General features: G+C 52.0%; 4 protein-coding genes and 1 long non-coding RNA gene across 13 annotated transcripts; 3 read left to right on the forward strand and 2 right to left on the reverse strand.

The window, feature by feature from the left end:
- The first annotated feature begins 939 nt into the window (after window positions 1–939).
- Window positions 940–19859, forward strand: CIMAP3 (ciliary microtubule associated protein 3). 8 transcript variants are annotated; one of them, XM_014258151.2, is made up of 7 exons: window positions 940–1243; window positions 14958–15100; window positions 15355–15453; window positions 15596–15729; window positions 16137–16263; window positions 16810–16924; window positions 19826–19859. In XM_014258151.2, exons 1-6 carry the CDS (start codon window positions 973–975, stop codon window positions 16876–16878), a joined length of 843 nt encoding a protein of 280 aa, XP_014113626.2. In that variant the 5' UTR covers window positions 940–972; the 3' UTR covers window positions 16879–16924; window positions 19826–19859. The 8 variants fall into 8 exon arrangements, 3 of the variants coding, with proteins under 3 accessions (XP_014113626.2, XP_014113627.2, XP_087923087.1); XM_014258152.2 differs by lacking the exon at window positions 940–1243 and adding an exon at window positions 1259–1303; XM_088066961.1 differs by lacking the exon at window positions 940–1243 and adding an exon at window positions 14530–14664.
- LOC102102456 (acidic mammalian chitinase) lies at window positions 2978–6492 on the reverse strand. Its single transcript, XM_005529405.3, has 11 exons — window positions 6360–6492; window positions 5863–5892; window positions 5298–5499; window positions 5106–5162; window positions 4842–5007; window positions 4628–4752; window positions 4365–4488; window positions 4070–4255; window positions 3716–3835; window positions 3486–3627; window positions 2978–3217 (listed from the first exon to the last, which is right to left on the reverse strand). Exons 1-11 carry the CDS (start codon window positions 6475–6477, stop codon window positions 2982–2984), a joined length of 1506 nt encoding a protein of 501 aa, XP_005529462.2. The 5' UTR covers window positions 6478–6492; the 3' UTR covers window positions 2978–2981.
- LOC102099350 (acidic mammalian chitinase-like) lies at window positions 11019–14227 on the forward strand. Its single transcript, XM_005529295.3, has 11 exons — window positions 11019–11106; window positions 11579–11608; window positions 11972–12173; window positions 12370–12426; window positions 12529–12694; window positions 12784–12908; window positions 13088–13193; window positions 13274–13459; window positions 13561–13680; window positions 13769–13910; window positions 14042–14227. Exons 1-10 carry the CDS (start codon window positions 11082–11084, stop codon window positions 13901–13903), a joined length of 1152 nt encoding a protein of 383 aa, XP_005529352.1. The 5' UTR covers window positions 11019–11081; the 3' UTR covers window positions 13904–13910; window positions 14042–14227.
- On the reverse strand, window positions 19104–25747 carry TAF8 (TATA-box binding protein associated factor 8). 2 transcript variants are annotated; one of them, XM_005529294.3, is made up of 8 exons: window positions 25688–25747; window positions 24259–24415; window positions 23494–23592; window positions 23165–23227; window positions 22674–22798; window positions 21940–22087; window positions 21233–21375; window positions 19104–20719 (listed from the first exon to the last, which is right to left on the reverse strand). In XM_005529294.3, exons 1-8 carry the CDS (start codon window positions 25745–25747, stop codon window positions 20576–20578), a joined length of 939 nt encoding a protein of 312 aa, XP_005529351.2. In that variant the 3' UTR covers window positions 19104–20575. The 2 variants fall into 2 exon arrangements, with proteins under 2 accessions (XP_005529351.2, XP_087923085.1); XM_088066959.1 differs by having other exon boundaries at window positions 24259–24506; window positions 25688–25722.
- LOC148182574 (uncharacterized) lies at window positions 25626–27144 on the forward strand. Its single transcript, XR_015774537.1, has 3 exons — window positions 25626–25754; window positions 26106–26338; window positions 26448–27144. It is a non-coding gene; the product is annotated as an uncharacterized LOC148182574 (long non-coding RNA).
- Window positions 27145–27267: the final 123 nt, after the last annotated feature.

Raw genomic sequence — 27267 nt, forward strand, 5'->3', positions numbered from 1 at the left:
TGTTTGTTTTCCCTTTTTGCAGCGTTGGAAACGCGGGATCAGCGGGGTTGTCTCAGCAACAGTTGCCTCGATGCCGCTGTAAATGTTTAATGGGAAGCTGAGCCACCTTCCCTGCCCAGATGGCTCCGGTTCTGGAGCTGGGGAACACGGATTAACGGGGAACAGGCAGATGTTGCCTCACCAGAAGGGTTTAAGCTGTAATTAGATGAGCTGGGATGGGGCTGTGGGGGCAGAGCATCCTCGGAAGGGTTCAGGGGGACACGGGAGGAGCTTCCGAGGTCCTGGTGAGGTCTGAACCTCCAAAAATGCCGGGATGAAATGCAGGGTGCCGTCCCCAAATCCCTGTGCTGGCGGATGGATTAACCCCCAGCTCTCCCAGTTTGTCCCAGCTCCCAGTCCAGGGCATCCCTGGCAGATGATGGGAATTGTCAGGATGGGAAACGGGTCCTGTTCCGTGGTGGGAGCTGCCGTGTGGAATCCTGGCTGGAAGCACTTCAGGATCTGCCTGGTTCTGATGTTTTTTTCCCCAAAATAACAGCTGATATTAATTCAGGCTGGGAGACACGTTACCAATCCTAAATGGATTTTGGGAGATTACACACTTTAATAAATCCAATTTTTAAGAGATCAAGCTATATATAAAAAAATAATAAAAGAATTGATGCAACATAAGGCCCATAAAAAAAAATAAAGGAAAATCCAGTGAAAAGAAGGTCCAGTTATCCATAAAATATTTCCTGAGACAAAACAACACCCATGTGCCTGCTCATTCATATAAATCCAGCATTTCTGGAGTTCTTTTTCCCACCTGTGCTGTGCATGGAGATGTTTATATGCAGGGAAGCGATTTGGGAATCTGTCTGAAGGCCTGGAAAGGCAGGAAATAACGTTGGGATTGATTTGGGGATAGGTGGAAGGATCTGCAGCCCATTCCCAGGAGCTCCCTGGAGTTCAGCACCTGCGGGGAAGTGGATGCTGAGCTCCAGGGAATGTCAGGGAGATGCCAGCAGAGCAGAGCCAGGGTTATTTGGGGAACAGGACGGTCAGAAATCGAGCTGGAGCCGTTTCACAATGCCAGAGAGGCTCGGGATTTGTTTACAGAGCCCGATGACGGCGGCTCAGCGCCGAGGGAAAATGAGGAATGATGCAAGACGGCAGGAATGGACAGTGGGAGACGGCAGCATGGAATCCTCACGGAAAAAAACTCTTCTGAGTGCTCATAAAACACCCCCGGGGACAAGAGGTGAGCAAACGACCCTGGAGGAGAGGCAGGGGGGAATGGCTGCAGCGTTTCGTAATCGGGGTGAGTCAGACTTGGTATTTCTGGGAATGAGGGAGGCAGGAATCTCCCCCGGGAGCAGGGGAGGGCTGGTGGCTGAAAATCAGCGCTTGATTCTTCCATGAGCTGTGGAGAGAAGGGAAATCGAATGCCAGGGGAGGACAGGAGCAGAGGAATGAGGAGCTGGGATTGGGGGAAACAGCTTGAAAATGGAGCTCTTTCCACAGAGCTGGGAGAGAGGAGCTTTCCGGGCTGTCCCAAACAGCAGGAATGGCCTGAACTTCATGGATCTCCTGACCAAGGCCTTTGGGAGTTCTGACCAAGACCTGTTTCCTTTGAGAGGAGGGAATTTGAAGATTTTTAAAACTTTCTTGCCATGAATCTGACCCAAACCAGCTGCCAGGTATTTGCTGTGCATGGAGAGAGCGTGTGGAGGTGGAATCCCTGTCCCTGGAGGTGTCCGAGGAGCTCCTGGGCCGGTGACAAGGTGGGGATTGGGCACAGCTTGGACTCCATGATCCTGGAGGGCTTTTCCAACCTCAAAGATTTTGGGATTCTATTGCTGTACCTCAGGTGATGATGCTGGACCTTCATCCAGGGCTTCTCACAGGATGGATCTCATGGCAGCCATCCCAAATGTTCCGTTTGGAAAAAGAAGAAGAAATTTGGACCAGGCCAGCTCCCAAATCCCTCTCCTGAGGCAGCTGAGTAGATTCCAGCCCTGCCAGCATTCCAGTCACCTCCTTGCCCCTGTTCCAGGAGCTCCAGCAGCTCCGTGTGCACCCAGGGAAGGACAGACACGCGCTGGGGTGACGCGATGGGACATCTGAGATGGCCAAAAAGGACGAGTTTATCTCTGCCAAGGCTCTGGGGTGCTCTGCTGTATGGAATGGGATTCCTGGGTGTGGAAATAAATGGATTAATGCTTCACCAGGCATTCTGGCAGGCTTGGGTGAGGTTTTGGGTGGATGTGTTTAATAATTCCTGTTTAACCCTAAACCAGTCATGTCTTGGAGAGGGACTTTGGACAAGGGGAATGGCCTGAGGATGAAGGAGGGCAGGGTTAGATAGGATATAAGGGAGAAATTCCTCCCTGTGAGGGTAGGAAAGCCCTGGAATAGAATTCCAGAGAAGCTGCGGCTGCCCCTGGATACATGGAAGTGTCCAAGGCCAGGTTGGAGAACCCTGGGATAGTGGGAAGTGTCCCTGCCATAGCAGGGGTGGAATGGGATGAGCTTTAAGGTCCCTTCTAACCCAACCCAGTCGAGGATTCCATGATTCCACATCTCCCACAGGCTTTAAAACCCTGGAGAAACAAACTGCCTTTATCCTGGCTTTTTTTACCTATGGCGAGGACAAACTGCTCCATTTCCGTAAAAAACTGCTACAAAATTCCTCTTCACTTCCAATCTCGATTTGTGATTAACAACTCAGCTCTCTGGCCTGCAACCGCTTTTCCTCTCCCAATGTTGCCGGAAGACTCCTGGGAAATCCCTCCAAGCCTGGGAAGAAGAGCAGGCAACATTGACACCTGCTGTCGGGAATTTTAATAGCCACACACTCCAGCAGAGCCAAGAGCATGAAAACAGCCGATAAAAACCCAAGTGGAAACAAGGAGGATTGCTTGCGGAAAGCTTTATTTAATCATCATTATTGCACACAATTAAATCCGACGGACGGATTGGCTGGAAAAGGGTTGGGATCACTGGGGCCAGTTGCAGCAGGTGCAGAGGGGGTCGAAGACCAGCCCTGGCTCACAGCTCTGCAGGAAGGTCTGCCCGTTCAGGCAGCTGTAGAAGTTCCTGTTGTTCTCGGGGTCTGCGTAGATCCCGTTGGGTTTCCCGGCGCAGAAGCCGGAGCCGCCGCTGCCGCCGCTGGTGGTGGTGGTGGTGGGAGCCTCGGTGATGGGAGGAAGGGGCTCAGCAGGGGGAACACAGTCTGGAATTCAAGAATTCAATTAGGAAAAGGTTTATTTTCATGTTCCCGGTGTTTCATCCCTCCCACGCCTCCGTAGGAAGTTTGGGAGTCTCCATGACGGAGCTGCTCCTGCTGGAGGTGGTGGGAGCCTCGGGGATGGAGGCTCAGTGGGGGGAACGCAGTCTGGAATTCAGGAAAGGGTTGGAAGTGTTTCATCCCTCCCACACCTCCATAGGAATTTCGGGAGTCTCCACCAAGGAGCTGCTCCCGTTCTCCTGGAGCCACTCACCGCCGTTCTGCAGCCCCAGGCCCTTCTTCAGGGTGGAGATCAGGGGGTATTTGCCCTCGTGGCAGAAGGTGCCAGTGAAGTCATCCATGTCCAGGGCCCACACCATGGCACCTCCAAAGTTGTTCTTCTTCAGCCAGTCCACCTGTGGGGAGGAAAATCCCGGTGAGCCCCAGGAACTGATCCCACAGGAGGCTCCAGCCTCGTCCCAGCACGGCCCCACTGCCCCAGACCTTGAGGCCGAAGCTCTTGACGTTGTCGTAGCCGACCCATTCGCTGCCCTTGTAGGCGTAGGGAACATCCTGGGGTTCATCCCAAGCCTGGGTGGCTCCAGAACTCAGGAGACTGCAGATCTAAGGAGAAGGAAGCAGGAATGTTATCCACAAAAAGGGAAAAGCCCAGGCTCTGCCCTTGCCTTGGCTTGATCTTCTGGTTTTGTGCTGCTTCCCTGTTCCCTGAGTACACAGCTCCTTCCTAGCTATTCCATGGATAGCTTTGTGTCTGAGCCATGCAGAAAACTCCATGGGAGCTTCCCAAAAAATTCCCTCAAATGATTTGGGAACGGAATGTGATGGGAACATCCATACCTCGTAGTAAGCCAGAGTTCCGGCCTCCCTGGTGTAGGGCCCAGCAGGGCCAGGGCCAGATGCTGGAGCTCCAACGGAGGTGTCGGATGGGTTCTGCAGGGTGAAGCTCTTTCCATAGGTTGGGAATCCCACCAGGAGCTTCTCAGCTGGGGCACCGTTGCTCTTCCAATAATTCATGGCGTATTCCTGCAAGAAACCATTCCCGCTCGAGTCTCTGTAGGATGAATTCCTCGAAATCTCCTCGTGGCAGCCACCAAGGATCTGAGACCTGTGAGTGTCCCACAGAAACACTCACAACGTTGAAGTATTTGTAGTCGCCGGTGTCAGCAGGGCCGGCGAACAGGGGGCTGTTCTCGCCAGTGTTCCTCTCCCAGGATCCGTGGAAGTCGTAGGTCATCACGTGGATGTAATCCAGGTACCTGCAGGAGCGGGGGCTGTGTCCTCACCTGAGGCACCGGAGCTGAGGCTGCTCGTGGGGCTTCCTCAAGGGCTCTTTCACTTCAGCACTCCCAGGAAATCCCTCAAGTCCCACCAGGGACCCCAGACTTTGCCACTCACTTGCCCAGCTCAGCAATCTCGTAGCCAGCCTGGATGGTGGAAAGTCCAGCAGCAACAGCGGCGGTGACCATGAGCCGGGGCTGGTTGGTCTGTTTGGCTTCCTTCTCGAAGGCTTCCAGCATTTCCTGAGGGATCCAGGGGACAGCGATCACCTGGGGGCTCTGGGATGGGGCTTTGCAGCCACCCAGGGCTCACAGGCCAGAGCCAAGCCCACCTTAACCAGGACGGTGAAGAGAGCCTTGTCCTGGGCGGGGCTGCCCCTGGAGCCGGGGTATTCCCAGTCCAGGTCCAGCCCGTCAAACTGGTACTGGCGCAGGAATTTGATGACGGAGTTGATGAAGGTCTGGCGGTTCTGGGGTGTGGAGACCATGGTGGTGAACCTGGGCAAGCAGAGCAGGAGAGAGGTGGGGCTTCCATTCAGCCCCATCCTCCTCTCATTCTTTTCCAAGGCTTAGGGTAGGACATGGTTTAAACTCACTTCTGTGTGCCAAAATTCCATCCTCCAATGGCCAGCAGGGTCTTCAGATCTTTGTTCCTGCAGGGGAAGAGGCAGAACCGAGAGTTATTGCATGTCCACAGCGCCCAGAGCCACTGTCCCCAGCTCAGGGGACGGGGCTGTCCCCCTGCCCCAGAGGGAGCAGCAGCCCTGCCCGAGGCTCCCGGCACTCACTGGTTCTTGAGGCCATTGAAGGACTTGTACAGGGTCTCGTCGTTCCACTCGTAGGTGGTGATCTCATTGTTGTTCATGCCGGCAAAGGCGTAGATCAGGTGGTTGCACAAGCAGGGGTCGACATTTTCGGGGGTGTACTTACCCAGGCCAGGCCGGTACTGGGCCCAGTTGGTGAAGTAACAGGTCAGCACATAGGCAGTGCCTGTGGGGAGACACCGGCCATGGAGGGGCCTGCAGTGCCCTGGGCACAGCCCGGCCCCTCGGGCACAGCATCCCCGCGCTGCTGCCGGGGCAGGCCGGGCCAGGCTCCCTGCCTGGGCCGGGAGCTCAGGGCAAGGCCGGCGGGGCTGGGGATCCCTCGCTCACTGCCGGGCTCCCCGCCACCGCCCCGGACTCGGCGCCTTCCTCCTCTGGCCCTGCCGAGGGCTCGGTCCCGGAGCCTCCGCTGCCCTTCAGCTCCTGCCCCGGGCTCGCTGCCCCACACGGGCCCTTCCTGCCCGGGAGGCAGCGCGGAGCCAGCGAGCAGCTCCTGCACGAGCAGCTGCTCCAGGGGAGCAGCACCTACCGAGCTGGGCGTTCAGCAGCAGCGCCAGGCCTGCCAGGGCACAAGGAAACAACACCGGGGTCACTGCTCGCTCTTAGAAACGCAAAGCTCTTCTGCAAGACTCTGCTCCCAAGCTGGGGCAGGTGAGCTTTTCTAGAGAGGAGGCTAAAATTTGTCCAAGCATTTCCAGTAAAATTTGACAAATTATTTCAGGCAATAGCATAGGAAGGAACCCAAAGAGATGCCAAAGCAGTCATTTCATTTTCAGATTCAAGTTTGAAAGCACATTCCATTTGCAGCCTGCAATGAACTCTGTCCATGTTCAAAGCACAACAGATCCCCAACTGCAGCAGCACAAGAGAAATCTCCCTCCCCAAAGGAAATTGTGAAACCCGTGACAGAGAAGAGAGAGCAGCAGTTCTGTCCCCCCACCCCCCTGCACCAGCAGCAGAGTGAGGTGCCAGAGCCTGCAGCCCTGGCCAGGAGGGCAGAGAGCTCCAGTTTGCAGCGGCACTCACCGGTGAGCAGAGTGAGCTTGGCCATCTTGGACCAGACTGATGTGCTCAGCCTCTCTCCTGCTTTTATACCCTGCTCCTCTCTACTGCCAATAGGGCAACAACAGTGATTGACAAACATTACGAAACTTGGCAGAGAGCCGTGTCACCAAATGTGACTCCAGAACAATGGGGCTGAGTACCCCAGCTGGAGGTGTCACTGGTGTAGGGCTGTGCCGTGTCCTGGTGCTGCAAGGGCAGATAATGAACGGGATTAGATTGCTTTGATTGTTCCAAGTGTTGTTTCCATGTTTGTGTCACCTCTGGCAGCCCCACAGGCACCGATGGCTGAAGTGTGTGACCTTGAGCCCTTCCCCAGGGGGTGGCACTGCCAAAGCCGAGCTTTGGGCTTTGCTAGGCTCGGGTGTCCTTGGTGGGACCGTCCCCAGGCAGGGCTGAGCGGGGCTGTGGTGGAGCACTGGGAATGTTGGAGGCTGTGGGATCTGGGCTGGGACAGAGGGACCTTGGTGGGCTGAGCTGTGTCTTGCCCTCCCAGCTGAGGTGGGCTCACATCAGGGGAGCAGTGGAAGTTCCTTTATTTCTTGGAGGTTAAACTCTACAATGGACACCCCCAAAGATGGGGCAGGTGGATTTCCCTCTGACATTTATCCCCGTCTCTTCCCGCTCAGCTCTTTCCCAAACAGACACAGCCATGTTGCCCACCATTCCAATTTTTCCTTATGTGAATCTCCATCAGGGAAATGCCTCAAAATATTCTTCCCACATTTTTATTTTCATCCTCTGTCCAGGTGGAGACTCCAAGCTCTCACCCTGTGTCAGGAGACCGGGGATTTCTTCCCTTTTCCCTGCTCAGGAGGGGGGACACGGCTGTGTCCCTGCACTGGGATGTTTAATTCCTTTTGGGATGATGTGAAGGTGACTTTCCAGGAGGTCACCCAGCCTTGGATGTATGGAAGCCTGGAAAACAGGCTGGTATCAGATGCTGGCTGAGCTACAGATTAAAATGTGCCAGCCTGAGCCTGTGGGGTTTGGTGCAGGCACGGGGTGGGATACAGCTGATAACAGGACAACATCCTCAAGGAGTATTTTTCCAATGTTTTTCTTGGTTGATAAAGTCCCAGGGTACAAATTCAACCAGGATAGATCTGGAAAATCCCACCCTCAGTGACCTCTGGAACGTTTTCAGCTCTGTTATCCATGAAGGTGTTTTGGTGTGGTAAGGAGAGCGTTTGGGGCAGGCTCAAGGACATTGATTTGTCTTCATGTTGGGGTAACAAACTCAGATCCCGGAGTTTTCTTTCAGGATTTTTCCTTCTGGACTTTTTCCACCCTTTTGCTTTTATAAAAGTGGTTTGCCATGGGTTCCCTGGGGGTGGTGGGAGTTAAAAGAGGGCACGAGAATTGGTCCTTGCTGAAAGAATTCCAATTTAAAAGAGCAGACAGTCACCTTCCAACTATTCCAGTGTTGGGTTGCAGAGAGATTCCACCACTCTGGGCTTTTCCTGCTGCATCTTCCCTCTAAAACTCTCATCCCACTGATTCCATGGCTGTTGGGATGGAGCCTGTCCATCCTTCTGCTCTTTCCTGACGGCTCATGGAGATCAGATCCTGATATTCCTGTTGTGCCCAGCTCAGCAGTGCTCAGGTGCTCCTTCCAGGATGATTCCTTTAAACTTTCTCCTCCTTTTTGTCCTGGAGGTTTGGCGGATTCAGGGATGGCACCGGCACAGCCAGAGGTGTTTCTGACAGGAAAAATCCCCAAAACCTGCTGTTTTTCCCAAAAGCCTCATCCATTCCAGCCCTGCTGACCTTGCTGTGTCTGAGCCATCCCTTCAGGAAGGGTGTTTGGCTCTCCCTGCCCTGGCTGGCGAGGTCCCCATGGAAAACTCCACGGGGACAAACGGAAAGGTCACTGGAATGTTGCCGTGTCCTTTGGAAAACACTGGCCCGTCCCTAATGGGGATGCAGGGATGCAGATCCCGGGCTCCTGGAACAGGGACAGCGGGGCTGGCTGCTCCCAGAGGGATTTGTGCCCATGACAGGCAGGTGGGTGAGTCCTCGGGATAGCCGAGATCCAGCCCGGGATTCCCACATGGAGCAAAGGCACCGCTGGGTTTGGATGTGAGGAGCTGGATGAGTTTGCCAAGGAAAACTTCAGGAAAGCCAGGACTGCTTTGGGGCACGTCTGGTGACGTGACAACAACCACAGGGACAATCTGCCCCAGGATGGTTTGATTTTTGGGAATAAAAATAAAAATTTTTTGGAATTTTCCTGTGGGGATTTATTAAAAAAATAAGTCTGCATATTTATTTATCTGATTATTTTTTATCTTCATATACATATTTATTTCTTTTTATTTATATGCACAAACATAATTATTTCTATACATGTTTATTTCTATTTCTCTGCCCATGGATATTTCTGTTTATCTCCATATATTTATTTACTTCTATTTATCTGCCTATTTATATTTATATTTATCTGCATGTATATATTTATTTCTATTTGTCTGCATATCCATATGAATTTATTTAAATTTATGCATATCCATATATATTTATTTAAATGTATGCATACCCCTATCTATTTAATTTAATTTATCCATACACACATATATTTATTTAAATTTATCCATATCTATATATATTTATGGCCTATACCATCTGAGCCACCAGGCCCTGGGCTCAGCGCTGGGATTTCCCTGCCCTTGGCTGAGGGCTCCAGGATTCCCCTGGAGATGGATCCGTGTTTCCCTGTGTGCCAGGAGCACCTCAGAGCCTCCAGCATTCCCAGCTCCCTCCCTGCTCCTGGAAGAAACCATCCACGGAGAGCAGATCCAAGGTGGGGCAGCTGAGCTGGGAGATTCCCGAGGGATTTTCCTGCAGATCCAAGGTGGGGCAGCTGAGCTGGGAGATTCCCAAGGGATTTTCCTGCAGATCCAAGGTGGGGCAGCTGAGCTGGGAGATTCCCGAGGGATTTTCCTGCAGATCCAAGGTGGGGCAGCTGAGCTGGGAGATTCCCAAGGGATTTTCCTGCAGATCCAAGGTGGGGCAGCTGAGCTGGGAGATTCCCAAGGGATTTTCCTGCAGCTCCCAGGAGCTGAGCTGGACGCTGGCTGTGTCCCAGGGTCCCCAAGGGTGGCTGCAGCACCTGGAGGGATCCGTGGGGCTGGAATGCTGCACCTGGGATGGAAACTGGGAGTCTGTGGTGGGAACAGCCTCTGGCTCTGATGCTTTTCTTCCCTGTGGGAATGCCTGGGTTGCTGCTGCTGCTGTCACAAAGCTCTCCCTGCTCTGTGGTGGCTTTTCCAGGGAATATCTGAGGCTCGTTTCCAGACAGGTAAATGCAGAAGCCACTTGTTGGCATTTTGAAGACTCCAAGTCTGCAATTCCACCCTCAGGCTGCTGGATTGGGACAGGGCTGGACTTTTGGGGCTCCAGGACACATCAGGAGTCTGTGGCGGGTTGGGATGTGCTCAGCCAAACCATTCCTGAAGGGAGGAATTCCTACAGCTACCTGTGAGCCAGAGCAGCAGGGCTGGGGAGTTCTGAGCCCAGCCAGGAGGGCAGAGAGCTCCACCGGTGAGCAGAGTGAGCTTGGCCATCTTGGACCAGACTGATGTGCTCAGCCTCTCTCCCACTTTGATATCCTTCCCCATTCTCCTGCCAGTCTGACATCAACAGCAATGCACAAATATTATTAAATTGGCAAAGATCCTGTCACCAAACCGACTCCAGGACAATGGGGCTGAGCACCCAGCTGGAGGTGTCACTGCTGTGGGGCCGTGCCAAATCCAGGTGCTGCAAGGGCAGATAAAAAATGGAATTCTATTTCTTTGATTGTTCAGATGTTGTTTTTAACAACAGCTTTGTGTTCCTGCTGGTGACAGCGCAGGGACCGATGGCTGAAGTGTGACCTTGTGCTGCCCTTGAGTCCTTCCGGAGATGCAAGCACTACCAAAGCACAGCTGTGGCACAAGGGATTGGTCTCCTTGGGTTGATGGAAACAAAGTGAATCAGAATCAGCTTCCACTGCGTTGTCCTCCCACTTGTTCTTGTGACCATGGGTGTCAGGAGATCAGGGAAAGATGACAAAAACAACCCTTCTTATGGAAAAGTTTTTCTTTATCAGATGGAGAATGACTCAGTGAAAAACAATCTGGTTTTTCTTTGGTGGTGGGATGCCTCCTGTCTGCTTCCCTGACGTGAGCCCACCTCAGCTGGGAGGGCAAGACACAGCTCAGCCCACCAAGGTCCCTCTGTCCCAGCCCAGATCCCACAGCCTCCAACATTCCCAGTGCTCCACCACAGCCCCGCTCAGCCCTGCCTGGGGACGGTCCCACCAAGGACACCCGAGCCTAGCAAAGCCCAAAGCTCGGCTTTGGCAGTGCCACCCCCCGGGGAAGGGCTCAAGGTCACACACTTCAGCCATCGGTGCCTGTGGGGCTGCCAGAGGTGACACAAACATGGAAACAACACTTGGAACAATCAAAGCAATCTAATCCCGTTCATTATCTGCCCTTGCAGCACCCAGATTTGGCACGGCCCCACAGCAGTGACACGTCCAGCTGGGGTGCTCAGCCCCATTGTCCTGGTGTCAGTTTGGGGATGGGGATCTTTGCCAATTTCATAATATTTGTCCATTGCTGTTGATGTGAGACAGGCAGCAGAGAGGAGCAGGGTATAAAAGCAGGAGAGAGGCTGAGCACATCAGTCTGGTCCAAGATGGCCAAGCTCACTCTGCTCACCGGTGAGTGCCGCTGCAAACTGGAGCTCTCTGCCCTCCTGGCCAGGGCTGCAGGCTCTGGCACCTCACTCTGCTGCTGGTGCAGGGGGGTGGGGGGACAGAACTGCTGCTCTCTCTTCTCTGTCACGGGTTTCACAATTTCCTTTGGGGAGGGAGATTTCTCTTCTTTAGTGCTGCTACAGTTGGGGATCTGTTGTGCTTTGAACATGGACAGAGTTCATTGCAGGCTGCAAATGGAATGTGCTTTCAAACTTGAATCTGAAAATGAAATGACTGCTTTGGCATCTCTTTGGGTTCCTTCCTATGCTATTGCCTGAAATAATTTGTCAAATTTTACTGGAAATGCTTGGACAAATTTTAGCCTCCTCTCTAGAAAAGCTCACCTGCCCCAGCTTGGGAGCAGAGTCTTGCAGAAGAGCTTTGCGTTTCTAAGAGCGAGCAGTGACCCCGGTGTTGTTTCCTTGTGCCCTGGCAGGCCTGGCGCTGCTGCTGAACGCCCAGCTCGGTAGGTGCTGCTCCCCTGGAGCAGCTGCTCGTGCAGGAGCTGCTCGCTGGCTCCGCGCTGCCTCCCGGGCAGGAAGGGCCCGTGTGGGGCAGCGAGCCCGGGGCAGGAGCTGAAGGGCAGAGGAGGCTCCGGGACCGAGCCCTCGGCAGGGCCAGAGGAGGAAGGCGCCGAGTCCGGGGCGGTGGCGGGGAGCCCGGCAGTGAGCGAGGGATCCCCAGCCCCGCCGGCCTTGCCCTGAGCTCCCGGCCCAGGCAGGGAGCCTGGCCCGGCCTGCCCCGGCAGCAGCGCGGGGATGCTGTGCCCGAGGGGCCGGGCTGTGCCCAGGGCACTGCAGGCCCCTCCATGGCCGGTGTCTCCCCACAGGCACTGCCTATGTGCTGACCTGTTACTTCACCAACTGGGCCCAGTACCGGCCTGGCGAGGGGAGATACACCCCTGAGAACATCGACCCCAACCTGTGCAGCCACCTGATCTACGCCTTTGCCGGCATGAACAACAATGAGATCACCACCTACGAGTGGAACGACGAGACCCTGTACAAGTCCTTCAATGGCCTCAAGAACCAGTGAGTGCCGGGAGCCTCGGGCAGGGCTGCTGCTCCCTCTGGGGCAGGGGGACAGCCCCGTCCCCTGAGCTGGGGACAGTGGCTCTGGGCGCTGCCCATGTGCTTTTGGCCTTTCCCACCAAAAGCACCCGAGCTGCAAAGGCCACAGTGACACCAAACGCTTGGGGTCACTCTGGTTCCTGTCCCTTCCTTGCAGGAACAGCAACCTGAAGACTCTTCTGGCCATTGGAGGATGGAATTTTGGCACACAGAAGTGAGTCCAAGTCAGCTCTCTGCAATAATGAGTCTCAGGAAAGGGAGGGAAAGGATGAAGGGACTCGATTCCAACCCCAATCCTGTTTTGCTGCTTGCCCAGGTTCACCACCATGGTCTCCACACCCCAGAACCGCCAGACCTTCATCAACTCCGTGGTCAGGTTCCTGCGCCAGTACGGATTTGACGGGCTGGACCTGGACTGGGAATACCCCGGCTCCAGGGGCAGCCCCGCCCAGGACAAGGCTCTCTTCACTGTCCTGGTTAAGGTGGGCTTGGCTCTGGCCTGTGAGCCCTGGGTGGCTGCAAAGCCCCATCCCAGAGCCCCCAGGTGATCGCTGTCCCTTGGATCCCTCAGGAACTGCTGGCAGCCTTCGAGCAGGAGGCCAGGCAGACCAACCGGCCCCGGCTCATGGTCACCGCCGCTGTGGCCGGAGGACTTTCCACCATCCAGGCTGGCTACGAGATTGCTGAGCTGGGCAAGTGAGTGGCAAGCCTGGGGTCCCTGGTGGCACTGGGGTGGGTTCCTGCCAGTGAAAGCTGCACAGAGCCCCTGAGGGAGCCCCGTGTGCAGGAGGAGCGGCCGTGGCCGGGGCTCTGGGGGTGAGCGGGCAGCCTCAGCTCCGGTGCCTCAGGTGAGGACACAGCCCCCGCTCCTGCAGGTACCTGGATTATATCCATGTGATGACCTACGACTTCCACGGGCCCTGGGATGGCTCCGCAGGCGAGAACAGCCCCCTGTTCAGCAGCGGCAGCACCCTCAGTGTTGTGAGTGCCTTTGGGGAGCCCAGGGCTCCTCTTCCCACAGCACATCCTGGCCCGTGCCTGAACCATGCTGGCTTTTCCAGGAATACGCCATGAACTACTGGAAGAACAACGGTGCCCCAGCTCAGAAGCTCCTGGTGGGATTCCCAACCTATGGGAAAACCTTCACCCTGCAGAACCCATCCAACACCGCCATCGGAGCCCCAACCTCTGGGCCTGGCCCGGCGGGACCCTACACCAGGGAGGCCGGGCTCTTGGCTTACTACGAGGTGTGTGTGGGACTCGTTCCTTGTACTGCAAGGGCAGCCTGGACACTGCTGGGTATTTCCAGAGCAGGATTCCTAACCTGGCTCACATTCCTTTCTCCCAGATCTGCACCTTCCTGAGCTCTGGAGCCACCCAGGCTTGGGATGCCCCTGAGGATGTTCCCTATGCCTACAAGGGCAGCGAATGGGTCGGCTACGACAACGTCAAGAGCTTCGGCCTCAAGGTCTGGGGCAGTGGGGCCGTGCTGGGACAAGGCTGGAATTTCCTATAGGATCAGTTCCTGGGGCTCACAGGGATTTTCCTCCCCACAGGTGGACTGGCTGAAGAAGAACAACTTTGGAGGTGCCATGGTGTGGACCATCGACCTGGATGATTTCACTGGCACCTTCTGCCACGAGGGCAAATACCCCCTGATCTCCACCCTGAAGAAAGGCCTGGGGCTGTGAATGTGCCGTGAGTGATGCAGGGAGGGACACGGGGTTTGTGCCCCAAAGGCTGCAGTGCTGGGAACGCCATGGAAGGGGGGCAGGGAGGAGGCGGCGTTACAAACATCTTCCCCAAGGAAAATCCTGCTTCCTTTTCAGGCTGCAAGAGCTCTGCATGGCGCAGCCCTCACGTCCCTGCAGCTGCTGGAGGTGCAGGTGGCAGTGGGAGTGCAGGAGGAGCTGCAGTGCCGATGGTGGGGACTGGCCATGGAGATCCCGTTCCAGCCCAGTGATCCCTCTGTTCCCACAATGAGAATGATTAAATAAAGCTTTACGCAAAACCAACCACTTCCTGCTTCAACTCTTTTTGTCCTTTATATTTTGTTGCTTCCTGATTCTCTCAGGATGTTGACACTTTTGCTCGGGGAAGGGTTTGGACTTCATCCCAGCCAGGGATTTTTTCCTGCCGTGCCCTAGCAGCCACTTGGAAACCAAAAGAGGAACTATTGTCCCATCTCCAGGGAACTGTTGTCACACCTCCAAGGAACTGTTGTCGCATCTCCAGGGAACTGCTGTCACATCCTCAAGTCTACATCACAACCTCAGGCTGCTCCCCGAGGCCAGCCCAGCACATTCCACAGGGAAATGCCGAATCCTCGGCTTTTCCCAGCCCCCTGCCCGTGCTGCCATCCCCCTGCTCCGTGGCTGTAGCAACTGAGCACGCAGTTCCCATCCCAGGAAGCTCTGGCAGGGCAGGATGGCAGCAGGGCACAACCCAAAAGGTGAGAGCTGGCTGAGGTGGGGGCACCCAGGGGGGCTGTGTTTCCTTCTCCTTCACCTCCCCCGTGGCATCAGCTTCCCCAGCGATCTCAGATCCCAATTCCCTGCTCGGGCTGGGGAAAATCAGCCCTTTGTGGCTTTGGACAGGCAGAGCCCTCCCAAATATCCAGGGCTGAGGGAGGTTCCTACCTGGGAGATGAATGCAGAAAGCAGCACATGGTCACTCTTTTCTCTCTTTTCTGTCTTTTTCTCTTGTTTATCCCACCGGTGGCATTTCCCTGTGCCTGTCCCCCAGCTGTGGACAAGCACATCTCCTTTGGGACAACCCAAGACCGGAAAATGTTCCCCTACTACTATGCCCCAGACAGGCTGGGAATCGAGATGCCAGGGATGCGGGGAAGCCCTTTCCTGGGGCCAGGCTGTTACCTGGGGCCAGAGGTGAGCTGTTCTTTCATCTCGGGGCTCCTTTAGAGAAGGCATAGGAGTGATAGGGCCACACCTGCCCTGCAAACCCACTGCAGGATGTCCCACGTCCACCTGGAAAAAGGAATTATCTCCTTTCCCACCCTAGGCTCTGCAATAGTGAGGAATTAAGGGAATTATTAGGAATAAAATTTGCTGCTCAGATAATCCTGCCCAGCAAATGGGGGCCTTTAAAATGTCAATAAATCATTTTGGCTTTCAAACTGCAGACAAACATCCTCAAATCTTCCATAAGCACCCGACCCATGAGCAGCCGGGGGTACGTGATGGGAGCCAGGACGGCCCCGCGCTTCCAGTGGAAGATTCAGGTAAGGAGAGGGCCAAAAAAGAGGGGAAAAGCGGCCAAAATATTCCCCCAGCAAGGCAGTGACGCCCACCTGGATGCTGCTCTGGGAATGTGGGAATTTTTGGCATGAAATGCTCCATCCTGAGGGGTTTTTGTCCCTGCAGACGGTGACGCCTGGCCCTGCTGCGTACCAACCCTTCCTGGGGGAAGAGAGGAGGTGCCAGCCTGCCCGCGTTCCCTTTTCCTCCAGCAGCCCGCGATTCCCAACCAGGCTTCTGGATAAGGATTTGTTCCCTGGGTAATTTAAATCTTTTTCTCACAACGAGCAGGAGTCCTGGCAGGGAGAGATGCACAAATGGGAGATGGGGATGGAGTTCCCTGTAAAGCTTCTGATCTCCAAAAAAAGCTTTTTATCTCCAAAAAGAAGTTTTTTATCTCCAAAAAGCTCACCCTGCTTTAGGCTTTAGCTTAGAACAATGACTGAGACACCACAGCAAGGAATTCCCATGGATCTTTCCCTGCTGGAAACAAAAACTGCTTCAAAGGTCGAGGTTCTTGATGCTGTCTCACATCTTCCTTTCCTGAGGCATTATTGTTGCTATTAAGGAATAATTGCATTTTCGATGACCACAGAGATAAATTCTGGAATCACAAACTCCAAAACCAGCTGCAAAAATTGAGATACCTGCTGCCTGTTTCCTTTAGGCCTGGAAATTACAACATAGATCAGCCTATAGGCAGAAAAGTCACTTGGCCGATGAAGTTTGGGGCTCCAGATTGGGCTGCAGTGCCAGCACTACGCCGGAGGATGGTGAAGATGCAGGTCCAGAAGGTAAGGATGGGGATGAGGGGATATTATTCCTTGCTCAAAGCATCTGAGACAGGAAATCTCCTTTTCACTTTGTATTTTCATTGTTTTGTTTTCCTTTCCTGCTTCTGAGAGAGGAAATTTCTTTTTTATTTCCCATTTCCTCCATGTTTTGTTATCCTTTCCTACCTCAGTGCTTCTGAGAGAAAAAATTTCCTTTTCACTTCCCATTTTCACTGTTCTGTTGTCCTCTGCTGCTCCTGAGAGAGGAAATTTCCTTTTTGCTTCACATTTTGCACGATTTTTTGGTATTTTTCCCTGCTCCGGGCACGATATACAAAGTGATTTCCTGTCAGAAAATGCCTGTTTGCAAAACCCTTCAAACCTCTTATTCAGAAATTTCCTCTGGAAGTTTCCACCCCCAAAGGGAGCAAAGTTGGGCCTCCACTGTCTCGTGTGGCTCTGCTGGAAAGAAAATCTCATTTAAAGCACAGATTTAGGTCTCACCCCTTCATTTTCTGGAGCATTTTCGTTGTTATTAATGAAAAGTTTGGGTTTTTTTTTTTTTAGATGACTGTGGATAAAAATTTCCGGAAAAATCAGGGCAGAGAGGCCTACCTGAAGTTGTACCAGAGCTGAAGAGCCACAGCCTCCTTCCTCTGGAGACACTCACCTGTACCACCAGGTTTAATAAATCAAATATTTTAAATGTTTTAAATGAGTTCTGCTCAGCTGTAGCAAAAACAGCTCAATATTCTCAACCCCGTGCTCAGTACAAGTGCAAAACCAGCCCCATTCCAGGCACTTGAGAAGAAAGTTAACTCTAGGATTTGTTTTAAAGTAGTTTGAAGATGTTTTAAGCTATTTTAATATATTTTAAATGTATGGAAGATATTTTTTAAATAAAAATATAAACTAATGAACTGAAATAAAATCAAAATTAAAGTACAGTAAGTTGAAAAAATCCTAATAAACTAAAATAGCAAAATAAAATAATATCCAAATAAAATCTTTTCAAACCCAGGCATTTCCTTCCCAGAGTCTGGAACAGGGCTGTATTTTGGATTTGTGCTGAACTCAAGGTCAATAATATTGGGATATTTTGGTTAATATTGGGGTATTTTGGTTAATATTGGGATATTTTGGTTAACATTGGAATATTTTGGTTAACATTGGGATATTTTGGTTAACACTGGGATATTTTGGTTAACACTGGGATATTTTGGTTAATATTGGGATATTTTGGTTATCATTGGGATATTTTGGTTAATATTGGGATATTTTGGTTAACATTGAGATATTTTGGTTAATATTGGGATATTTTGGTTAACATTGAGATATTTTGGTTAATATTGGGATATTTTGGTTAACATTGAGATATTTTGGTTAATATTGGGATATTTTTTTGGTCGTTGCTGGTCAGGGCTTGCACAGAGCTGAGGCCTTTCCTGCCTTTCCAGGGGGAGAAGTTGGGAAGTTGTGAGGGACACACAAACAGACCCAAAAGATATTCCAGATCATGGTTGAGGTATAAAATGAGGGGGAAAGGGAGGAATTGGGTGATATTTGGACAAGTCACAGGCTCTACTCCATGATTTTCCAGTCATTCCATGATGAATTCCATGCTGAAGGCCTTGGATGAGGCCTTGCTCTCCTGGAGACGCCTGTGGGAAGCAGGGATTAAACTCTTTATTTTCCTTTGCTTTCCCTATTAAATCATCTCAACCCATCAATTTTCCAGCTTTTCCCCTCACAAATCTCTCCCAAATCCTGCTGGGAAAAAAATAAAAATAAAAATTGAACTTCTCCTTGATCCCACAGGAAAACAAATCTCTCCATGATCCCTTTGGATGGGGAGCAAGCGCCTGAGGGGCTTGAAAACCTTGAAAAAAACCTTGAAAACCACCCCCCCCTCAACTCATCCCCCCTTTTTCCATGGATTTCCTCACTTTTCCCTCAAAATCCAGCCCTTCCTGAGGCAGGCAAGGAGCCAAACAGGCACAGCCAAAGGGCAGCTCCTCCATTTCCTCAGCGCCGGGAATGAGCGTTCCCATTTTCCCCTCAGCTTTTCCTGGCGCTCGCCCCTCGCTTTCCCCTCACATCCAGGCCAGCCCAGGGGGTTCCTCCACAACTTGAGGAAAAATGAGGAATATTGAGGTGGTTTTGGTACCCTCAGAGAGATTTTAATGTCTTTGTGCCCGAAATAACAGCCTGAGGGGAAGGCCTGTCCCAGCCAGGCCTCACCAGGTGCATTTTTGCATTTTGGCTCCTTCCCTGCTGAAACAAAAATATTCTCAATTGCAGAACAACAACAATAAAATGCTTGAAGTGAGAATCTGGCCACAAAAATAACCGTGGCCTGAAACAGAAAGTTCCTGCTGTTGTGGCAGCTGTTTCCCCCTCAGACCTTTGATTTCTGTGTTTCCAAACCCTCCCACACATGGATGTGTCTGATCCCAGTCCCAGAGAGAGTTTGGAGAGACAAAATCCCTCTGGCTGTCATTCCAGCTCCACTCCTCTTCCAATTTTCTGCTTTTTTTTTAACCTGTTTATCTAGCAAATTTCACCTGCAGCCAAATTTTAGCCATAAAACCAAAATTTATTTGTCAGATTCCCACTTTCAGGAGCTCTCCCAGCGCGACTTTTTGAGTCACAACTGTCCCTTTTTGGTCCAAGGTTTTGAAGCAAGATTTGGCTCCTTGGAATTTTTCTTGTCCTAAAAATTGGAGTTTTTACGTTGTTTAAAGCTTTATTTTTGTATTCCTGGCTGATACTGTGGTTCACCTCCACCTAATTCTTTCTAACAAGAAAAAAAAAAGTGATGTGTGAGGCATTTTCCCACTCCTGAAACGTGAAGGACTCTGTTTTGCTCATAGGAGATAAAATTTCTTTTATTATGAACATAAAAACTACAATTTTCATTCCACTTTTTTTTTTTTTTCCCCCTACCCAGCAAGGGATTTTTCTCCTTGCAGAAAGAAAAAAAAAAAAGTTAAAAAAAGATAAAACTTTTTGGATATATACAAACATATACAGGGTGTGTCTGTACATTTGTCATTCTGTACAAGCAAGGCACCAGCAGAAGTGACAGTGGCACACACAGAGGGGGTTTCTGAGATTTAATTTCAGATTTTTTGGCAGGAGATCATTGAAAAAAAAAAAATAACTTGTTTTTATTTTCATCCTCCCTGGGTGATGGGGGGAAGAGGGAGGATTCTTTTAACCGCATGGAGGTGAACTTGGAATTCTTGGGATATTGGATCAAACCACAGGAGCCTTTTCTCTTGGATAATAACCCAGATTTTGCCTAAGAAAACGCTGAAGGAAAATGAAAGCACAGCTCTCCAGAACCAGCCAATAATGACAAAACTGGCATAAAAATAAAGGGAATAAAGGGGTGAAATAAAGCAGAGAAAAAAAAAACAACTTTTGGTGATAAAAGCAGAAATAAAGCAGGGAAAAATCCCAACTTTTGGTGATAAAAATAAAAATAAAGCAGGGAAAAATCCCAACTTTTAGTGATAAAAATAAAAATAAAGCAGGGAAAAATCCCAACTTTTGGTGATAAAAGCACTGCTGCCGTCAGTGCAGCTTTGTTCCATTTTCCAGCTTCCAAAGCAACTGGGGAAGGAGGGAAATCTCCAAGGATTTGAGCTGTGTGGAAAACAATGAACTGCAAAGGAGCCCGAAGCAGCTGTGACAGGAAAATCATCTCAGGGGTGACACCACCACACTTGGAAGGTTTGGAGTCCTCAGCACAGCTGCAAAGTGGGGATGAAATGTCCCTGGAGCTCTGGATTTGCACTTCACTCCGTTACCAGCACACCAAAAACCTTCAGGTTATAAAAGAAAAGGTTTGCTTGCTTTTACCTGCCAAGAATGCAAAAGGAGGGACCTCCCTGGGAGGTTTCTTTGCTAATACACATTCCTAGGATTTAAGGGTTGATGGAAGTTCTTTTTCCAGCCTGCCAGGCACCAACACACCAATGTGTTCTGCTGGGAAGTGGGAACAGGAAAATCCTTGTGTCCTCCAAATCCAAATCCAACCCTGTGTCCCTCAGCTCCTGTGTCCTCCAAATCCAAGCTCTGTGTCCCTCCAAGCCCTGGGTCCCTCAGCTCTTCAGAAAATAAATCCTCCCCAGAATGGAAACCAAAGTCCCCCAGACAATTCCCAGGCAGTTTTCCTGGAGCGCTGCAGTGAGCAGAGGGAAGAGGGAGCACGGGAAGGCAGGGTGGGAGCAGAGTTCACCATGCAGAGAGCTCCTTCCTCAGCTGGACTGCCTCTCCTGACCCCTGTGCGTTTCTCGGAGCAGCCAAAGGAATTTCAGGTCCCCCCTCACTTCTTCCTGCGGATTTTGGGTTTCTTCACGGGCCGCAGGTAGGGATTGTCGATCACGTTCTCCTCCCCGTTCCTGCTGCCTGCCAGGGAGCTGTTCTGCTGCAGCACTGAGGTGTTCTCCTTCTCAGGTCCTGCATCGTCCTGGCACAGCCAAAAACAACAAGAAAAAAACTAAAGTCAGGCTTAGAAATCCTTCTGCCCACAGAATCCGTGGCTGCTCCATCCCTGGAAGTGTCTGAGGCCGGGCTGGAACAACCTGGGATAGAGGAAGGTGTCCCTGCCCATGGGACAAGATTTTTATGGTCCCTCCCACCCCAAATCATTCCAGGATTCCGAGTTCATACCCCAGAACCTGTGGGCAGGAGGGATAATCAGCAGCCTAGAACACAAGGAGCTGCACTGAAGGCCAGGCCTTCTGGTTTCTAAAACAGGAAAATCCCTTGGGAAACTGTGGGATCCAAGGAGAAGCCTCTTCCCTGCCACTGAAATTCAGGATTTACTGAAAGCTCCCGCTCCAGCCTCGTTCTGCACTGAACTCTGCAGGGAGCTGAAGAAGCAGGACAATGTTCAGCTCCATTTCCCATTTCCCAGGAGGCAGAGGCAGCATTCCAAGCTGCAGGAATGGCCCCCAGGAGCCCCCCAGGGTGGCCCTACCGTGCTCATGTGCAGCGGGAGGTTCTCGGTGTCCGTCTGCTCGTCCTGCTCCGAGGAATCCGTCTCCTCCATCTGCTGCATTTCCAGCTCGGAGGGGAGCAGAGCTGTCAGGTAGGGCACGGTGAAAGGCCTGGCAGCAATCACTGGGATCAGGGAAAAGAGGAGACACAGTCAGGAAGCTGGGAGAAATCCCTTCCCTCAGAAATTAAGGACAAAGTTACAGAGATCAAACAATTCGCTGGTTCTGGGTTTGGACGTGTTTCCTGCTGTTCCCAAGGATCAGGAAGGAAATCCTGACCCCTCAAAGATCTCTACTTCCCAATTTTCTGAATCTCTTTGTTTCCAGCTAAGGACACAGCAATGCTCCAACACAGAAATTCCTTCCTGAGCTCCACCACAAAATCCCAATTATCTGGGAAGTTGAGTTCCTCTTAAATGAAGCTGTGCTGCCAGCGAGCCTTGGGAAAGTGGGAATTCTCATCACACAGAGAGACAGGAAAATTTCCAGCAGCAGGAAAATGTCAGGGAGAAGAAATTCCTTGGTGAGGTCACGGGGGTGGAGCCAGCATTGGGATGAGATTTGTATTTAGGCTTTCTCCATCAGGAGAAAAAAAAGGAGCCTTGGGGAGTTGGGGAGCTGCTTTCTGCTTTTCCTCCCCATTTTAGCTCCCCAAACCCTAAAGGGATCCAAAATGAAAATCACTGACGTGGGAATGTGCTGACATCATCCTTGAAGAGGCTCTGGGTCTCTCCTGTCTTGGCCATGAAGCGTGTGAGGGCCCTTTCCACGTCCCTCCGCTGGGAAGCCGCCTTTTCCCGCAGCACCTGGTAGTCGGACACCGGCTCCCTGTAGGTCTGGAAGGGAAGGAAAGGGATGGAGCAGCTCCACTTCCAAACTTCACGGGGGTGGAGGAGCTGCAGGCTCCTGTTCAGGATCCACAGGTGTCCAGCAGGCAGAAATCCAGGGATTCTGCGCTGGGAGGGACCAGGGATCCCAAACTGGGAATGCTCTGGATGCAGGTAATGGGATAGGGCAGGGAGTGGATAATGGGAGGGACCAGGGATCCTGAACTGGGAAGAGTCTGGGAGCAGGTAATGGGAAGGATCCCATCCCAATGGATGTCCATAATCCACAAACAAGGAATATTCAAAGCCAGGAAAAACAATAATTTGGATAAATAGTTGGATAAATAGCACCAGCACTGCAGTAAAGAAACACCACTCCTGGACTTCAAACAGATCCCAACCAGCACAAAAATCAGACAGAAATCCAGGGATTCTGGCTGATTTCTGAATGGCAAGGGATGTCCACAATCCACAAAGAAGGAAAGCATTAAGCAAGGAGGAATATTTTGGATAAATGGCAGCAGCACTGCAGTAAAACCATCCCACTCCTGGAATTCAAACAGATCCCAAACAGAATAAAAATGTTTTCACTCACTGGGGTCTTGATGTACGTGTGAGGATCTGGGAACTCCGGGAAATGGCCGGGAATGTGGGGTGGATGGGGCTTGTTCTGCCCAGCTGTCAGGGCTTTGGGGGTCACAGGTTGGTTTGTCACCGGAGCTGTAGTGGGAAAATGTGGGAATCAGGGAAAACGCGGGAATCCTCCTGCCCAGAATCCCCCCAAAGCTGTGACCCCCTCCCTGACCCCATCCAAGGCACAGAGCACATCCCATGACCTTGGGATTGGCATCCCAGAGGGGAAAAGGATCCTTTGACCCCCCTGTCCTGCAAACAAAACCACCCTGAGGCTTCTCCCAAGTGACCGAGGTCCCTTCACCTCCGGTGGTGCCACTACAGGAGCCCCCAGTTCCTGGAATTCCTGGGATTATCCCACAGAAAGCTCATCAGGAGCTCTCTGAAAGGCAGCAGAGAGGAATTCCAGGTGACTCCCAGCTCCCAGCACAGCAGGAGAGGCTCCCCACGTACGGGCAGTGATCACCATCCTCTGGGAACGCTTGGCATAGGCAGGAAGAGTTTCCACGTTGAATCCTGGAACACAAAGGAGGAGAACAGGAATCACTCCAGGAGTTCATCCTGTCAAAATTCCCCTCTCTCCAGAATTTTTCCAGGTAAAACAAGAATGGGATGGGCCAGGGATTCTGAACTGGGAAGGGTTTGGGAGCACATAATGGGAAGGATCATGGAAAACCATGAGCTGTGCGTGCCCACAGCAGCGGGCACCGCCCAAATCCCAGATTTTGGGGGCAGATTTCCCAATCCAAAGGTGGAAAGAGTGGGAAGAGAGAGCTGCTGACCCATTTCCACGAGGGTCACCACGATGTCCGAGAGCGTGGGCTGGGTCCTGGCCGTGTGCTCGCAGTAGGACTTGGCACTCCTCCCAATTTCCGAAATATCTGCGGGATAAAACCACCACGGATTTCATTCTCACATTGGCCACGGCTCTGTCAGATACAGGGATGGGAATTTTCAACAAATTTATCAAGGAATGAAAACCAGCCCCTGGAATGGAGCATTTTGCAGGATGTGGGGTTTAAAATTAAAGCGTGGGGATGCCAAGGAGTAAAGAATCAGCGTTTGCCACTGAGGCAAAAGGCAAATCCACATCTAAAACATGAAAAAAAAGCCCAGAAATTATAATTTCTTGCTTTTAAAACAATCTGGAAGTGAGGTTTTCATCAACACCCACAGGGGAAGGAGCAGAGCTGCTCCAAGAGGGACTTCATGAAGGAAATATATGGAATTTTGTTGTTTCTCTGGAATTTTGTTGTTTCTCTGGAATTTGGTTGTTTCTCTGGAATTTCGTTGTTTCTCTTTATTCCAATATTTTTTTATTCCAATTCTTTATTCCAGCAATATGTGGAGCTCCTGGGAGCACCTAATGAGTAACCACTGAGTTAAAAAAAAATAAGGATTTCTGAGCTGGGATAAACGCACAGAAATCAGCGCTGTGCTCCAGCCACCAACCTCTTCCTTTTAACACTGCCCTTAACAACAAAACCGGGATCAAACCCCTCTGGAATGGGGAGGGAATCCCTGGATGAGCCCTCAGGGGCACTCACAGCTCTGGATCATCTCGGTGAGCGTCTCCACCGCGGCTTTCTCGGCGCTCTCGAAGCCGGCCTCGGTCAGCAGCGAGCTGACCACCACCTGCAGCGTCCGGCGCCGGGCCAGGTGGTAATTGTCCGCAGGGGTGCCCGCCTGCTTGCTGCCCGCCCGCTGGAATTCCGGGAATGGGGCGTTAGGAGACGGGGAGAGGCGTGTTTGTACCGCCAGGAGAGGTGAGCGAGCAGGGCCGGCCCCAGAGCGGCTGGAAGGGACACGGGAGAGGGATGGGATGGGATCCATGGGATGGGATGGGATGGGATGGGATGGGATGGGATGGGATGGGATGGGATGGGATCCATGGGATGGGATCCATGGGATGGGATCCATGGGATGGAATGGGATGGGATCCATGGGATGGGATGGGATGGGATCCATGGGATGGGATGGGATCCATGGGATGGGATGGGATGGGATGGGATGGGATGGGATGGGATGGGATGGGATGGGATCCATGGGATGGGATCCATGGGATGGAATGGGATGGGATCCATGGGATGGGATGGGATGGGATGGGATGGGATGGGATGGGATGGGATGGGATGGGATCCATGGGATGGGATGGGATCCATGGGATGGGATGGGATGGGATGGGATGGGATGGGATGGGATCCATGGGATGGGATGGGATCCATGGGATGGGATGGGATGGGATGGGATGGGATGGGATGGGATGGGATCCATGGGATGGGATCCATGGAATGGGATGGGATGGGGTGGGATGGGATGGGATCCATGGGATGGGATGGGATGGGATGGGATGGGATGGGATGGGATGGGATAGGATCCGCTGGATATGATCCATGGGATGGGATGGGATCCATTGGATGTGATCCATGGGATGGGATGAGGCAGGGAGCAGGGTGTGGGAGCTGGTGGAATGGTCTGGGAGCAGGGATTGGGCAGGGTCACAGAGCAGGAACACAGGTACACACACACACACGTGCATCCTATACACACATACCCACATGGGCACATGTATGTGTATATTTATATTTATATTTATATTATTTATATTTATATTTATATTTATATTTATATTTATATTTATATTTATGTGAATATACACATAGATGTACACACCTGTCCTTATAGAACCTCCCCTGACACTTTTGGGACGCGGCCCCTTTAAGGACCTGTCCCCTCACGCCCCGCCCCGCTCCCCGCCAGCCAATCCGAGCGCCCCATCCTCAGCCAATCAAATCCCGCCTCCCCGCAGGCCCTCCAGCCAATCAGCGCCTCCGTTTCTCCACCCGCCGCCTCCGCGCTCCGGGGCCTGGCCGGGGCCTCCTCCGGGCCCCGTAGGGATCGGGCGCTGCCGCCCCTCCCGGCCCCGCCCGGGACCCGCCCTCACGGCCCCGTGCCCCGGGGATTTGGTGCCGTTACCGTGCCGGAGCCGCCGGACGCTGTGTCAGCCATCTTGGAGCCATATGGAGCTGTGCGCATGCGCCAGGTGCGGAGGGGCGGTGGGCGGGAGCGCGGGGCATGGTGGGAGTTGTAGTGCGGGTGGAGCCAAGCGCGGAGCATTGTGGGAGTTGTAGTGCGGAGGAGGGGCAACATCTGGATCCGCCCACCCCCATCCCGCTTCCCCTGCACATCTGGATCCCGAGGGGGTGGAACGAGATGAGATTCATGGTCCCATCCATCCCAAACCGTTCTGGGGTTCCACAGGACACAGGGACCGCGAGGATTCTGCCAAGGTGGCAAAGTCTCCATCGCCATCCTGATTTATCCCTGGAGCTCCTTGAGCCGGGGATGAATCTGTGCCTGCTCCACTGATTAACTCTCTTTTCTTGCTGATTAGGCTCGAAAGTGGACAAAGACCCGACCTCAAAGAACATCCTGATTTGAGATAATTGATATATTTATATATTTATGATTTATCCCACATTTCGCAACGCGCCCGACTCAAACCTCCTGTCACGGCAATGCGTTCCCACTTGGAAATAATTTACAAAAACCCCTCAAAAACACTTAGGGACAGCTCCCAAAACCATTTGCTCAGCTGATGGCACCTGGATGTCCCCACCCACGGGTGTAAGTACCACCAGCTGCCCCATTTTCCTGTTTCTTGCCCCATTTTCCTGTTTCTTGCCCCATTTTCCTGTTTCTTGCCCCATTTTTCCTGTTTTTTCCCCATTTATAGCCATTTTCTCCAGCTTCACCGGGGTGGTTGCTTTGTCACCCCTCACTGGACTCTCACTCTGCCTTTGTTTTGGTTGTTTCAAAGAAGAAACGTGATGTGTGTGATTCTTGGAAACAAAGCAGCTTTCCAGTGTGGAATTCCTCTGTCAGACCTGAAAACCCTGCTGGATGTCCGGAAACTCCACCTGGAGATCCAGAAACCTGAAAAGGAGCTAAAAATCTCCACCTACAGCTGGTGGCACTGGCATTGCAAGAAGCATCCTCTGTGTGTTGGATCATGATGCTGGCTGAGGATTTTTGATGACAGGTTTGGTCACATGAGGAGTCGATGAGTTGTGAGTTAATTTGTAGGTTCAGTTTGTAGATCACTTTATGCCTTTTAAAGCTTCACATTTAGATCTGTTTAGCTGGCAGGGCACAGCTAGGGAGGAACGGAGTGGAAAGTGAATTTTGGTGGTACAAACAGACATGAATGTGGTGAGAGCCACTCACTCTCCAGTCCATCCCACTGGGAACATTCCCTCATTAGTGGGAACAACCCCTTCACTGCCTAATTACTTTTCTCAGGACCAAGAGAACCTCAAAGCCTCTGTCCTAGTGAAGCAAAAATTCCAGTTTTCCTTCCCAAGCGGGATGGCTGGGTCCATGGCAGTGCCACAAATAACAGAATAACCAATAAATGTTGGTTTTTAACCATCCAGTGAAAGGGAAGCTCTGTGCAGGCCTTGTGTCTTGTGATGGGAGCAGAGATCATAATAAACCTGAAATTGTAATGACAGCTCTGTCTGGGTTTTAATAATCTGTCCTGTCTCTGGTAAAGG

Source organism: Pseudopodoces humilis, chromosome 26, assembly GCF_049639895.1.
Source record: "Pseudopodoces humilis isolate 2021_Gansu_Grassland_sample_001 chromosome 26, ASM4963989v1, whole genome shotgun sequence".
In the NCBI taxonomy this organism is placed as follows: domain Eukaryota; kingdom Metazoa; phylum Chordata; class Aves; order Passeriformes; family Paridae; genus Pseudopodoces; species Pseudopodoces humilis.